The sequence below is a fragment of the Onychostruthus taczanowskii genome, unplaced genomic scaffold, assembly GCF_017590055.1.
Source record: "Onychostruthus taczanowskii isolate IOZ18803 unplaced genomic scaffold, ASM1759005v1 scaffold100, whole genome shotgun sequence".
NCBI classification, from domain to species: domain Eukaryota; kingdom Metazoa; phylum Chordata; class Aves; order Passeriformes; family Passeridae; genus Onychostruthus; species Onychostruthus taczanowskii.
In genome coordinates, this window is record NW_024496527.1 from 1557661 (window position 1) to 1572667 (window position 15007).

Consider the following 15007-nt stretch of genomic DNA (forward strand, 5'->3'; position numbering starts at 1 on the left):
TCAGGATTGGCCTTTTAGGATCATAATTCCTTTCCATTAAGAGCAGAGCGACCTTTCCTGTACCCCCTATTCTCCAGTTTGATGCAGTATTTTTAACAACAGCTGTCCAAATGCATAATAGGTTGGGGTTTTTTTCAGGCTACTGATAGGGAATTCTGCTCAGCTGGCACCTCCTGCCCAATCCTGGGAGCTGCAGGCTGGGTTCTGCTCCGTGCCCTGCCAGCTCCTGTGCCGTGATTTGTTCTGAGCATGGAGCAACCCCTCTCCAAGGGCCACCAAAATCACTGCCAAATGCAGCTTTTAATTAAATGCTGCCTGTTGTGTTTGGACAGAGCCCTTTAGGCTGGAAATTGTTTTCCATTGTCAGGAAAAATTGGACTTTCAACTCCACTGATTGGTGTTGTTCCTGCTGCCAAAGAGCAGGGGCTGGATTTTGGGGGAGGAGACGTTTTCCTCTCAAGATCCAGGCACGATTTCCTCTTCCAGCAGATTGGTTTCAGACAAGGAATATTGGAGAGAAAAGTACCAGCAGGACTTTAAAATCCCAGTCATCCACTCAGCAGAGGTTGAAGTTCATCTTAAATTGCAATAAAATCTCTACTGTGTCCCTCACTGTGATCATCCCAATTCCTCTGAAAAACCATTCCTAGATGGAATCAAAGCTTCCAAACCTGATGAGAACCCACATGCTGGGCAAAATAGGTCCTAGCATGAAATTTACTTCCACAATCTGAAATTAGATATTTGCACATGTCTTATTTTAAGAAAAGTCCTTTCTTTTTGTGCTGGTTGTGATTTTAAGACCGATCTTCTGGACTTAAGATCTTAAGACTGATCTTCTGGACGTTATTTATTTATCCCCCTCTGCTCCGCTGGATGTTTTTAGTTTACCACCCTCTGATTTTCTTTTTTTCCCAGCTCATCTTTGAAGGGATCCGTGGCCCTGGAATCGAAGGGGACATTGCTATTGACGACGTGTCCATTGTGGAAGGAGAGTGCATGAAATCAGACCAACCGGCCAACAGTAAGTGGCTCTTCCCCACAAGTTCCTTCCTGCCTTTCCCCTCCCCAAATGGATCTTTTCCAGCAGAACAATCCCTGCTTTGGTTCAGCTGGAAGGTTTAAAGTGGAATGCTGTCCTTGGGAATGCTTTGCTCAGGTGGGAGGATAGTGGGTGGGTGCGAGGCAGAGGTGAGAGCGGTGGATGAGGTTGGGCTAGATTTGAGATACTCAGGCAGATAAAACAACATCAAAACAATGTCCAGGATGCCCAAAAAAAAGTGGAATCCATGGAAATCACTGCTGTGATTCCCTGAGGGCTCTGTCTCACCCCTCTACCCTGTGTGTGCATTAAAACAGAGGTAACCACAGCCAGGTGGATTTTCATCCCAGTTCCTGCCCTATCAAATTGGTGAGGGTTGTCCCTGTCCCCTCGTGGTGGGAGGTGACTTTGGAACACTGTAGCAAAGGCGAGGGGGTCTGGGCACCTCTTTAATTCTATTTTTCTCCCCTTTTTGTAGATCTACGATCAGGTGCTGTTGGGCCATTAACACATATACGACTTCTCCCACTCCTCATCCTCATGTCTGTCTTAAGTCATCAGAGGTGACCTTATCCTGGCAGAGGCTACAAAAGATTCACCAGGCGCTGGCATGAAGAAAGAGTCTTTGTAAAATGGACATTTCCAAACAAACTACCAAAGATTCCTCCACTGACTGACTCGAAAGTTAAATAAATACGTAAATAAATAATTTAAAAATGAAAAAAAAAAGCAGATTAAGAAAGCACTGGGGACTTGAAAAGGCATCACGGGAGTGGAACTCACTAAGAACCAAGCTTGAGATCGAGATCTGACCTAAGTAAGGAAGAGACTTTCAGGTGCTTTTGTGGTCACTGATGAATTCAGCATCATCTGGTTGAACTCTCGGCAAAGAGCTCTAGAAACCCTTGTCAAAGCACAAAGTCATGGCTGGTTTTGTTTCAAATGAATCGTTTGCTTGTTACCATGGAAACCGAATGGCCTGCCAAAAAAAAGAGGAAGGAGAGAGAGAGAGGAAATACAAACACAGAGAGAGAGAGAAACACCTCACTGTAAACAGGGTACGTGAAGAGCTGGCGTTCATTTTCCCTTCCCGAAGGTTTTTAGCGTAGAGTTAAACAAATGTCGGCCCTTTCAGCTTGGGCTGTCACCTCCCCTCGAGGATAACCCGGAATCGGAGCTGTTTGCAGACATTCCCGTTTCATTCCTCACGGCTCTGCTTGGTGACTGTGTGCTGTCTCCTTTTGCATGCATTCCCACCCAGGATGTGCCACCTGGGCTTACATTTGTCACAGGCTTCACTGGGAGTTTGCTCGCGGCCGCTGGAAGATCCCTCTCCCCTCCCCACCGGAGTCATCAGCTCTACGGAAGTGAAGAAACCAAACCACCGTCTTTTATAAATTGCCATGGAAACCAAGTGCCTTCAATGAAACAAGCCTGATTTCAAAAAAAAAAAACAAAAACAAAAAAACCGAACAAAATATAAATATATATATATATATATATAAATATATATATATAAAAATAAAAAAATTATAATAAATGTAATAATGATGATTTCAACACGGAAGCTTTGCACCGCTGAAAATGGGTTGTGCAAAGTCTTTTCTAAACAAACTCTGGAGCCTGGGTGTGCAGGCAAGGAGACGGAGCCGCTTCTGGAGAAGGATGGATGGACCTAAGCTGCTGTGGAAAGCCTTTGGGATGAGATCCGTGCTGTGTGACCTTCCAGACAGCCATGGCCTTTCAGCTTCTTATCCATTCGAAACAGCTCCCGGTGGTGCTGCCGATGGGAGCAGCACTTTTTGTTGTCGTTGTTGTCGTCGTTTCAGGTTCTCCAGTGGGTCAACCAGAGGAACAAAGGTGGTTCAGACACACACTTGGTGCAGAAGGTGGTGAAACACAGGATGATTTTCTTACTCTCCCCCTCTGTTGGGATGGCTCCCGACATCTGGAGCTCCGGACGCTCCGAGGGGGCTCTGCCTCTGCCCCGGAGCCAGACTCGGTGCAGAGGGCAAAAGATTATTTTGTTATTGTAGCGAAATTCAAAAAACAAACAAACAAAAAGTTAAAAAAAATTAAAAATTATCCACTTTTACAAGGAAAAAAAAAAAAATAAAAGCTGTACAAAATGGGTTCGAGCTACCCGAACACGTGCCGGTTTTCCACTGCATTGTAAAGTTCCCTTCCAGTTGGTTATGAAATTTGAAGACCTTTTTCCTTAAATTAGCTCAGCTTTTAACTTCATTTCAAAAAACAAAAAGACTTTTGTCTAAAGAAGAGTATTATTATTATTATAATTATAATAATTATTATTATTATTCTGTGTTCTCTCAACACCCTAGGATTAAAAGCAAAACCTGATATGCAAATAATTGGAGTACAAACGTGAAAACAAACAAAAGATGAGTATAATAATTGCAAATATGAGTATAAAAAGCACAACGAGATGCAGTAAAACAATGACAAGGCTTGATTTTTTTTATTCTGTAGAGAAATGTTTGTGCAAATTCAGTAATTCCACTGAAGAGATAATTTTCCAGCTCTGTTCAATAAAGCCTCTTTCCAGGTAAGGCAGCCCCGTGGTGTGTGTGTTTGTTGAGACACTGGCAGGGCTTTCCTTGGTCAACTGGTGTCAGCTGGAGTTGTACTGGTCCATACTGGTGGCATTCGGGGGCAGGAGCATTCCCAGGATGCTCTTGGCTCCCCGGTTTTTAGGAATTTTTGGTGTCTTTAAGTTCCTGTGCTCAGAAAACAGTGGGAGCTCCAAGTCAGGACATTTTCAGAGAATTCCAGGATGGTTTAGGTTAGAAGGGATCTTAAACCTCATCCCTGGAATCATGGAATATTCTGGGCTGGAAGGGACCTGCAAGGATCGTCAAGTCCAAATCTGAACTGAATGGTCCCTGTGGGGATTGAACCCACAACCTTGGGGTTATCAGCACCTTGCTCTGTTTGGAAGAAAGTGGGAACTCCAAATCTGGAATGGACCGTGGGGTTTGGAAGATGGTGGGAACCTCAAATCTGGAATGGACCATGGGGTTTGGAAGACAGTGGGAACTCCAAGCCTGGATGGACCGTGGGGTTTGGAAGATGGTGGGAGCTCCAAATCTGGATGGACCATGGGGTTTGGAAGATGGTAGGAGCTCCAAATCTGGATGGACCGTGGGGTTTGGAAGATGGTGGGAACTCCAAGCCTGGATGGACCGTGGGGTTTGGAAGATGGTGGGAGCTCCAAATCTGGATGGACCATGGGGTTTGGAAGATGGTAGGAGCTCCAAATCTGGATGGACCGTGGGGTTTGGAAGATGGTGGGAACTCCAAGCCTGGATGGACCGTGGGGTTTGGAAGATGGTGGGAACTCCAAATCTGCATGGACTGTGGGGTTTAGAACAAAGGGAGTTCTGAGTGTGGATGGACCATGGGGTTTGAAAGAAAGTGGGAAGCTCCAAATCCAGATGGACTATGGGGTTTGGAAAACAGTGGCTCTGAGTCCGATGGACCATGGGATTTGGAATATGTTGGGAACTCTGAGCCTGGTGGCCTGTTGGGTTTGGAAGATGGCGGAATCTCCAAATTTGAATGGACTCTGCTCTTTGGAAGTCAGTGGGAATTCTGAGTGTGATGGACTGGGGGATTTGGAAGAAAGTGGGAACTCTGAGTCTGGATGGACTGTGGTGTTTGCAAGAGTGTGGGAACTCCAAGTCTGGATGGTCTGTGGGGTTTAGATGACAATGGGAACGCAGAGTCTGATGAACTGTGGGGTCTGGAAAGTGGTGGGAACTCTGAGTCTGGATGGACCATAGAGTTTGGAAGAAAGTGGAAGCTCCATATCTGGATGGACCATGGGATTTGGAAGAAAGTGGGAGCTCTGAGTCTGGATGGACTGTGGGGTTTGGAAGATGGTGGGAATTCTGAGTCTGGTGGCCTGGGGGATTTGGAACTCTTGAGTCTGGATGGACTGAGGTATTTGACACCCTCAATACAAATCACCAAAATTCCCGTTGGAAGCTCTGGATTTTAACTGTGGATGGGTGGATGGACGGATGGACAGATGGATGGATGGATGGATGGATGGATGGATGGATGGATGAGCAGGTCAGGCATGGTGAGACCCTGAGGCAGATTTTTTTTTGGAGGTTGGTGTGTCTTGGAACTCAGGATCCAAACCTAGCCGTGCATCTTCCCATGGATGTCTCCTGAGAGCCACAGAACTGAGGGGTGGTCCAAGAGGCTTCTCCATGGGTGATTTTGGCAGGACTCTCTTTGGAAGGGCTGGATCTACTGGGAGCCAGAGTAACTGTCAGTCATTTCCACAGAATCCCAGAAGGTTTTGGTTGGAAGGGACCTTAAATCTCATCCCATTCCAACCCCACAGGCAGGGACACCTTCCACAGAGCAGGAAGGAAAGGAAAACAGGAAGCATTCCATTGCCTTTAAAATACTTCCCTGATTTTCCCTTGAATTTCCCTTGAAAATCCAAACTGAACCTTAGATGCCCATTGGAGATGAATTTTCCAGGCACAGCTCTGGCTACAGGGCTGGTGATGATGGTGTGATGGGAACTCTGTGGGAAGTGAAGATTTGGGAAGTGCCCTGTGATTCCTCTTTGACAAAGGAGTTGGATTATGAGGAACAGGACATCCTGCTCCATTATTTAGATCCCACGTTAAAATTGCAGGCTGAAATCCATGTTTGATCTTTCCATTTGGATTCTCCTTTCCCTCACTCCCATGGAATATTTGATAAAGAATTTTGATTGACAAAGACCACAGATGTCTTTTTTCAGGGCAGAATAATCTGTGTGTCCTGAAAATCCCAGGTTTTGTGGGAAAGGAAATGTATTCCTATGCCTGTTCCCATTTTACTCTGGGCTGCAGGAGGTGCTAAGAAAAGCAGGATTTCTCTTCCAAATGTTGATTGTAGGAGTAGTTTTATCTTCTTTTACATTCCCAAAATAAAGCACTGAAAAGGAAATGGGATTTTACTCCAGGCCATGAATAAGAAGAACAGATTGAGATACAAATTTCCTACTCTTGGATTTTATTTTATGTTACATTTTGGAGTGAAAATGGATGTGAAAATGATGGATCAGCCATCAAAGGCAGTTGGAACTGGCAGTTCCTGGAATTGAAACCCCTCTGATTCAGTTCTGGGGTATCCAACCTTGAAATGTCCTTGATGGATTTTTAAACTGGACATCAAATACTGAATTGTGCAGCAACTGAAGTTCTGGGATGTTGGGAAAAGTGGCTGGATTTGATGGGATAGCTGCAGGAATTATCTGGCTGTTCCCAAAGCAGAGGAGGGTGGAGCACAGGATAAGTTTTCCAGGTTTTTTCAGTTCTTTCTCAGGCTCATCTGGGAACATAAGCAGTGGAGAACTTCCCTTTTTCTTTCAAGTTTCTTTCACAAATTGAATGTGAAATCAATTGTAGAACTGTGGAATTGTAGAATTATGGAGTAGTTTGGGTGAAAGGGACCTTAAATCCCACCCAGTGTCACCCCTTCCTTGGCAGGGACACCTCCCACTGTCCCAGGCTGCTCCAAGCCCCAGTGTCCAACCTGGCCTTGGGCACTGCCAGGATCCAGGAGCAGCTTCTCTGGACAACCTGAATCCCACAAAAAGTCATGAAACACTCGGATCTCACTGTGCTACCAAACCACCTCTTCTTCAGCGTGGCCTGGATCTTGGATGGGTCACAAGGAGGGATAAAATAATGGATTAGAAGGGAATAAACCCATCCCAATGACACCATGGATGCACAATTAGGATTTGAAGGCCAGAAATGCCTGGGAATGTGAAATTTCCTTTTGAATTGGGACAGGAACTGCTGGTTCCTCCTAAAGTGATGGAGCTGCATCTTCCATCCTCTGCAAGCCCCAGCCTCCACTGACCCCAGATCTTTCCTTGACATCTAGCACTGGAACTCCTGCTGCATCTGCTATGGAGATGGAATAATCAGTTTTGGGGCGATTGGGATCCCCAAACTTTAAAATAAAATCTTCAGCTTGTTCATTGTCTCTTTTCCTGCCTAGTCAGAGCAGTGAATTCCATTTGTAGGGAGCAATTCAGGCAGGACGATCTGATTTTTTCCCATGCTGAGTGGAAGAGGCTTTCCTGGTTTTATTTTGGGAGAGTTTACCTGCTGGGAATGTTTTTTTCATATATTGAAAGGTAATTGAAACTCTCATCCTCCCCCAGAGGTGTGTGATCCATCAGGAAAATGGCTTTTTGGAGCATTTCCATAAAAAAAGTCTCCAGTTTGGAGTTACTAGTATTCCCTGCCTCTCCATGCTAATAAAGAGATTGGGAGCCATCTGGAATAATTCTGGGATTTTCCTATAAAACTATCAAAACCTATAAAAAAAGATTAATTTTCCATTTCAAATTCTTTTTTACATTTTTAAGGAAAATAAGCAGCACTGCAGGAATGGTCTCTCCTTTTTACATGCTCCACCATGATTCCAGTGTCAGCACAGAAGGAATGAAACCATTGGATTATCCCTTGTGCAAAGGAATTTAGGGACCTGGAGCTCCTGCAATCCCACATTCTTGGGATTTACAGTGTGCAGAAGTTTTCTGTCATCTGTCCCTAAACCCCTGACTGTGTCAGCCCCAGATCCCGTGGGAATGTTCGTGTAGGCAGGGAGTTGTGCTCTGTATGATAAAAGATAGGAGTGATCATTAACCCAAACACAGGGAAATTGGGATGGTAAATCCTGCTGTTCCCTGTTAAAATATTATTTCATTGATTTCTTTTGGATCTGTCAGACTGGGAAGCTTGTATTCCACACATCCCAGAATCCCAGGATGGTTTGGGTTGGAAGGGATCTTAAATCCCATCCAGCCCCACCCTTCCATGGGCAGAGATCTTTCCATTACTCCAGTTTCTCCAAGCCCATCCAGCCTGGCCTTGGATATCTTGTGTGACATTAAAACTCAAGTGAGAACAGGCTGAGGGAGTCACCAGAGAGCTCGATGGACTCCATAGGTGTGAGGAGAAATTCCCTCTTTCCTGAGCGCCCCTCCTCAAATTCCCTAAAACATCCCAGTTCAGCCATGAGCCATCAGTCACTTCCCACTGGGAGCACCATCGTGGAATCATGGAATCTTTTAGGTTGGGCTTTAGCTCCAAGAATATCAAGTCCAACCATGCCCCAGCACAGCCAAGGTCACCACTGATCCATGTCCCCATGTGCCACATCCACAGGGCTTTGAAATCCCTGCAGGAATGGGGATTCCCTGCTGCCCTGAGCAACACCTGGCAATGATAAAATCCATCTCAAATTCCTGATAAGAAACTGAAACCTAAATAGGACCATTTGTGTTCCTTGTGGATGGGTCTGGATGGATGGGATGGATGGATCTGTGCCTCTCCTGCCTGGTTCCTCTGTGACACGTTCAGTTTGGATGTCACCTTACCTATGGAACCTATGACAGGTGATTTACAACCGATTTCCTTCCTTTTCCAGTCTCTGTAAGATTTTTTTTTCCTCATTGAGAAAGAGACTGGAATGTTGAGTTCTTGGATAAGTGAATCTTGAGCTTTGCTCACCGCCAAGGTCATGGCTACAGCCAGAGAAACATTCCTGCCGATCCCTCGGGATCCAGGATTTGTGCAGGCAGCTTTCACCTTCCACAGACAGGAGGGAAAACCAGGATCACTGCTACAACCACGCCTGAGGAATTTTTGGATGGATACGGCCACAAAAGGGATTGGAGAAACATGAATTCTTGAGAGTAAGAACGAAGAGCCTCAGCACCTTCTCAGGAACACCCAGACCTGCTGCACACTCCAACTGCAAAGGGGACAAACGTGGTATTTGTGTCTGTAAATATCCTATAAATACCTGTAATTGGATGTATTTAATGTAAATAGGATAACGAGGACATTTTAATGATCTCCACTGTTGTACAGAACCCAGACTTGCTCTCTTATTTTCCTACACCCCCACTGTAGATTGATTTTGGGTCATTGTTGGGTCTGTATCTGGTTGAGTTCCAAACTGCTCTCACTTTTACCTCAAGGGTTTCATGTTCTTTATGTACATTTTATAAAGAAAAAAGAAACCACTCTGGATTTTTTGGGTACCTTTTCCATTTCCGGCAGTATTTTCTGTCTTTTCCAACGTTTTCTGCTCCCGGATCCACTGGGATGAAGGGGAGGGATGGGGTTTGGTGAGGGATATCCCTTGTTCCTTGTGTCCCTGCTTTCCTGGGAGGTGTGAAAATGTGGGAATCTGTTTCCCTATCCCTCCACTTCTTGTTAATATGGAAAGGTCTTAATTAGAGCAGGAAGAGGCTGGGCCACCCTCTTCCCTAATGGGGCCAATCCTTCCCTTGACTGATCCCAGCAGAGTTTTTCCAGCTTCATGGACAGTTGAGGGTCAAAATCCTTTTCTTCAGTTTTCCATAATTCCCATTTAATCCCTGGGAAGTGACCAAAATTGTGTGCACTGCCAGAGCAGGATGTTTCCAAAAACTCCTGTGCCATGTGGGAATAGAGGCATGGGCACACAGAGCTCTCCCAGCACCCCCAGATCCAACCTGGATCACTGCATGGTGATCCCAAATTTCTCCTGGTTGTTGGATATGTGCCCCAGGGTGGAGGATGCCCATCAGGACTTTCAGGGTTGACATCCATTCTCTGCTGCAGGTGTGGCCTGGGTATTCCTGGTCTTGTCCAGCTCTTCTAGTGGGATTAAATCTTAGAATTGTGGAATTGTTTATGCTGGAAAAGCCCTCTGGATCATGGAGTCCAACCATTCCCCAGCACTGCCAAGGCCACCACGGCCCCATGTCCCCAAGTGCCACATCCACACGGCTTTAAATCCCTTCAGGGATGGGCACTCCACCCGTACCCTGAGGTTCCACTGACTGTCCCCCTTCCCATGAAGAAATTTTCCATAATAGACAAATTTAACTTCTCCAGGCCCAGCCTGAGGCCGTTCCCTCTGCTCCTGTCCCTGTTCCCTGGAGCACAGCCCGACCCCCCCGGCTGTCCCCTCCTGGCAGGAGCTGTGCAGAGCCACAAGGGCCCCCTGAGCCTCCTGTGCTCCAGGCTCAGCCCCTTCCCAGCTCCTCAGGAATTCTCCAGCCCTTTCCCAGCTCCCTCAGCCTCTCCTGGTACTCCAGACTTTTCCCAGCTCCTTGGACCATCACCAGTCCTGCTGCCACCCCAGCGCTGGCACAGCCCAGGTGCCACTGTCCCTCTTGGTCTGCGTGGGGACAAACCCTCCCAGAACCCTTCAGGACTTTTCCTGTGGGTGAAATGAGACCATGGAAATGAAAACACACCATGTTCCTTGTGCTGTTTTCCTGTGTTTCCTCGTTCCTTGTTTTCCCTGCCCTTTTCCTCCACGGAAAATGCCTCCATCATTTCCCACCACGGAAAATGCCTCCATCATTTCCCACCACGGAAAATGCCTCCATCATTTTCCACCACGGAAAATGCCTCCATCATTTTCCACCATGGAAAATGCCTCCATCATTTCCCACCATGTAAAATGCCTCCATCATTTCCCACCATGGACAATGCCTCCATCATTTTGCTGATTGGATTGGTGACATGCTGCGGAAAATCATGGAGGCGTTTTCTGTGATGGAAAAGGGCAGGGAAAACAGGAAACAAGGAGACATGGGAAAGCACCTGTCAGTGTGACCACGTATCAAAATGAATTCCTGAGGGAAAACTCAGAGTTCCCAGATGAGTCTTGCTCTCCAGAGGTGGGGGCAAGCAGCAACACAATGGAATTTACACCTTAAAGAAGAGGAACTTTCCCATCTCCTATTTTCAGCCTAAAATATCCCTTTATCCCATTGGATCTCACAGCCTGAAGTCATTCCACAGGCCACTATCCCGTTATCCTATTATCCCTGGGATATTCAGTGGTGGAGAATTTTCTTCATCCCATTGATCTGCTCCACCTTCCCTCATGGAAATTGGATTTTGGCTCCACACTGGACCTGGAGGAGACCCCGGGCACATCCCATGGATGTGAGCACAGCCTGTGTTATCCAGATTTCTGCTGGAATCACAGAACCCCTGAGGGTTTGGGTGGGAAAAGACCTTAAAGCTCAGCTTGCCCATGGGCAGGGACCCCTTCCACTATCCCAGGTTGCTCCAAGCCCCGTCCAATTATAACAAACAATTTTTTTTTCTGTCCCTTGGAATTATAACAAATAAATTGGATTTACACCCCAAGACTTGACCCCCTCTGTTCCCATCCCACCCAGTTCCATAAAGATTTGTGGGAGCTGGGTCACACAAACATCTCAGAAAAAAATGTTTGATTTTGGCCTTGCTTTCCTAAAAATTTCCAAGCCAAACCAGAATTATCCAATCTGTCTTTGGGATAGATTTTGACAGATTTTTGGAAACTTTATCTGCAGAACCAGGACCAGGTTGGGATAAAATGAGCTGGGATCAAGCCTGGCCTGAAAAATGCATGGATAAATCAATTCCTGCTCCTAATCCATTGTTATTTTTGTAGAGTTGAAATTCTCCTGCTCTCTGGATGTAGCACTGCCAGGACTGTCAGGTTTGTCTCCTTAGGGAATATTTTTTATTCTTGTTGGAGGTTTTTTTGGCATGTTGTTTTATTTTATTTTATTTTTTTGCTGCCAGGAGGCCAGGGGTGTATTTGCAAGGATTAAAGTATTACTGGAGTGGCTCCAGGCCTTTCCTAATCCCCATTATTCCCTCTAATCCCACCACAACACAATGCTTCTCTCACATTGCTTAATTATGCAGTGAAAATTAATAAAAAATAGCGGTAAAATGACATTTTGAGGAGGGATCTAAATCCCAGTTTCTTTGGGATGCAGCAAAAATTTGTACTTTTGCTGTGTTCAGTAATCCTTGACATTTCCAGCCTAATTCCTCAGGGAACAAGGATTACAAAACCTCCTGGGAATCGATTTTTGCAGGAACTCAGGCCTTTCATTTTCATAAATCTTGGGATGAGTGTCCCATTTCCAAGGGGCTTGAAGGGCAGTTGGGATCACAAGAACAATTTGGGGTGGTGTTTTTTTTTGGGGGGGAAAGAGGCACTGGATAAAGGATTTTTTTCCTGCTCCCTACGGAATGTGAGTTTGTAGGGAATATTTCCTGAGTGGCGAGGATTTTTAGTGGTCACCAAAAATCCAGCCAGGAAAAATGCTTGGAGAGGGGGCTCATGGTTTAGGATTTGCCCCTGGATCTCTGGAAGTGTCCCAGGCCAGGTTGGACAGGGCTTGGGACAGTGGAAGGTGGGATGATGGGATGGGATGGGATGGGAGGGGATGGGATGGGGTAATGGGATGGGATAATGGGATAATGGGATAATGGGATAATGGGATAATGGGATGGGATTTCAAGTCCCTTTGAACCCAAACCAGTCTGGAATTCTATGGAATGCCCTGAAAATGCCAAAAGCTCCAGTCCTGAATTAAGGGATATTAAGGAACAGTGGCCATGGAAAGGTGAGAATCCCTTGGAGTTTTATTATCATTTTTTCCCCTTTTTTTTTTGCCACCAGCCTCCTGGAATCAGCACCCAGCACCTGTCGGGAGCTGAGGATCAGGCACTGCTAATTACACTGCTAATGAGGTGTTAATCAGCCACCCTAATGACTCCAGCACCACCTCAATCTCCAGAATCCTGGTGGGGCTCCTGCTCCAGAGATTTTCTGCCTTTCGCTTCTGCACAGCAAGGGGGGAAGGGGCGTGGGAAGGGTTCAAAGAGATTTTGCACAGGCAGGAACAAAGTCAGGGCTGCAGAAGAGGAATTGAGAGGAGTCTGGGAAATCTGGGAGGGTCTGGAGAAGGCATGGGAATGATTATCCATGTTTCCCACAATCCAGAAGGAATCCCTCAGCTGTAGAATAACTTTTGTTCCCAAGTTTGCCTCAATGGATAGCACAAACCATGGCCCTCTGAGCTGCCTGGCTGGTTTTCCTGACTAATTTCCTAAAAAAATCCCACAGGCAAACACCTTTTTGTGTAAAATATGGCATGGACTGGAATAGAATAGAGTTATGGAATGGTTTGGGTTGGAAGGATGTTAAATCCCATCCAGTTCCAACCAGGGACACCTCCCACTGTCCCAGGCTGCTCCAGCCCCAGTGTCCAACCTGGCCTTGGGCACTGCCAGGGATCCAGGGGCAGCCACAGCTGCTCTGGCAATTCCAGCCCAGCCAGGAATTCCCAGTTCCCAATCTCCCATCCATCCTTGCCCTCTGGCAGTGGGAGCCATTCCCTGTGTCCTGTCCCTCCATGCCTTGTCCCCAGTCCCTCTCCAGCTCTCCTGGAACCCCTTCAGGACACACTGAGGTCACCCCAAATCTTCTCCTCTCCAGGGGAACATTCCCAGCTCTCCCAGCCTTTCCTCCCAGCGGAGCTTCTCCATCCCTGAGATCATCCCAGTGCCTCTAAATTTGTTCTAAATAGGAATTTTAAGCTCTGGGATGCAGCCATAGCATCACTCAAGCCCTTTCAAGGCTAACACCTGCAGGAACAAGAGCTCCTTGAGCATCTAAAGCCCTTTTTGCTGGGAATGCTGCTTCCACAAGCAGTCCCTGGCAGCCTTCCTACATGGCTTTGGGACACCTGGAGTCCTGCAGCCACCCCCAACCCACAGAGACAACCCCACTTTGGAGAAGAAAGATAAAAATCCCAGAATCCTCCTATTTTCCAGAAGAATTTATCACCCAGATTTTGTTATTATTTCCCTGTATTTTTCTGGAAGATTTTATCATCCAGAGTGGAAGATCTTGCTGGGAGCTGCTGCCTCCCCCCTGGCAGCCCCGTGTCCCACTGAGCTCTGCCATCATTCCCACAGCGCTGTTGTTCCCAAATTTGCATCCCAAGCTCCTCTCAGGCAGCCTCATTATTCCCAAACTCCCTGGGATCCATGTTTCCCACACGATGCTGTCCCAGATGTTCCCCAGACTGAATCCAACGGGAAATGCCAGACAGCTCTTTCCATCGGGTGTCCTGATAAATAAATCTTTTTAATTAAATCGGCTCTTGATTTCTTTCTCAATCAAATCAGAGACTTTCTTATCTCTCGAGTGGTCAATCCCTCCAGCTTTAGCTCCATATCAGTATTCCTTTGTGTTCCAAGCCAGCAGGGAATGGGATCAGCAGGGAGAAAACTCTTGCTGGGTGAGCAGCAGGACCCATAATTCCAATTAGGAAGAGCTTTAGAGGCTGTTTAAGCCCCAGCTGGGCTCTCTCTGTGCCTACAATCATCACCCATTAGCAAGGAAGATGATTTAGGAGCAAGTTTTGGAATATTTTCTCCATGGTAGCAAAAAAAAAAAAAAGTATTTGGATTTGTCTCGTTCTCCATTTTCTGAGGAGAAAGAAGGCTCAGGGCATTATTGTCCCCTTGGAAGGAACATTGTTGACCCCTGGAAGGGACATTTTTACCCTCTCAGAGGGGACATTATTGACCCTTGAGGGGGATGTTTTTAACCCCTTGGAAGTGACATTTTTAACCCTTTGGAAGAGAACATTTTTAATCCCTTAGAAGGGAAATTATTGACCCCTTGGAAAGGGCATTTTAAAACCTAGAAAGTGACGTTATTAATCCTTGGAAAGGACATTATCAACTCCTTGGAATGGTCTCTGCAAGGCCGACAAAATGAGGGGAAGGTGCAAAAGACCATCAGTGACAATCCCCAAGGGAATGGGAAGACCAGCCTGGAAGGAATGTTGGCATTATCCAGAGGAACAAGGACGTGCAGGGTACAACCCCCCTGTGTCCCTCAGCTCGAGGGGAGCTCCTGAGGGGGTTCCTAAGAGTGAATGTCCCAATCCATGTCCTGGTGCTGAACCCAGGCTGGGACAGCTCCTGGGATCAACCCAGACTGGGAGGAGCAGCTGGAGCAGCCCTGGGAAAGGATTTTGGGGTGCTGGGGGAGAGCTGGACCTGCCCCAGCCTGAGCCCCCCGAGCCTGGGCTGAGCCCAGCAGAAAAGG

The 15007-nt window shown here is 46.6% G+C and overlaps 1 protein-coding gene across 1 annotated transcript in view; it reads left to right on the plus strand.

Annotated features, from left to right (window-relative positions):
- The window catches only part of MDGA2 (MAM domain containing glycosylphosphatidylinositol anchor 2), a 188856-nt gene extending 185953 nt beyond the window's left edge, over positions 1–2903 (plus strand). The window contains exons 16-17 of the mRNA XM_041409992.1: positions 919–1024; positions 1521–2903. Coding sequence (XP_041265926.1) covers positions 919–1024; positions 1521–1609 — 195 coding nt within the window. The 3' untranslated portion in view covers positions 1610–2903. The remainder of the gene's footprint in view (positions 1–918; positions 1025–1520) is intronic.
- Positions 2904–15007: the final 12104 nt, after the last annotated feature.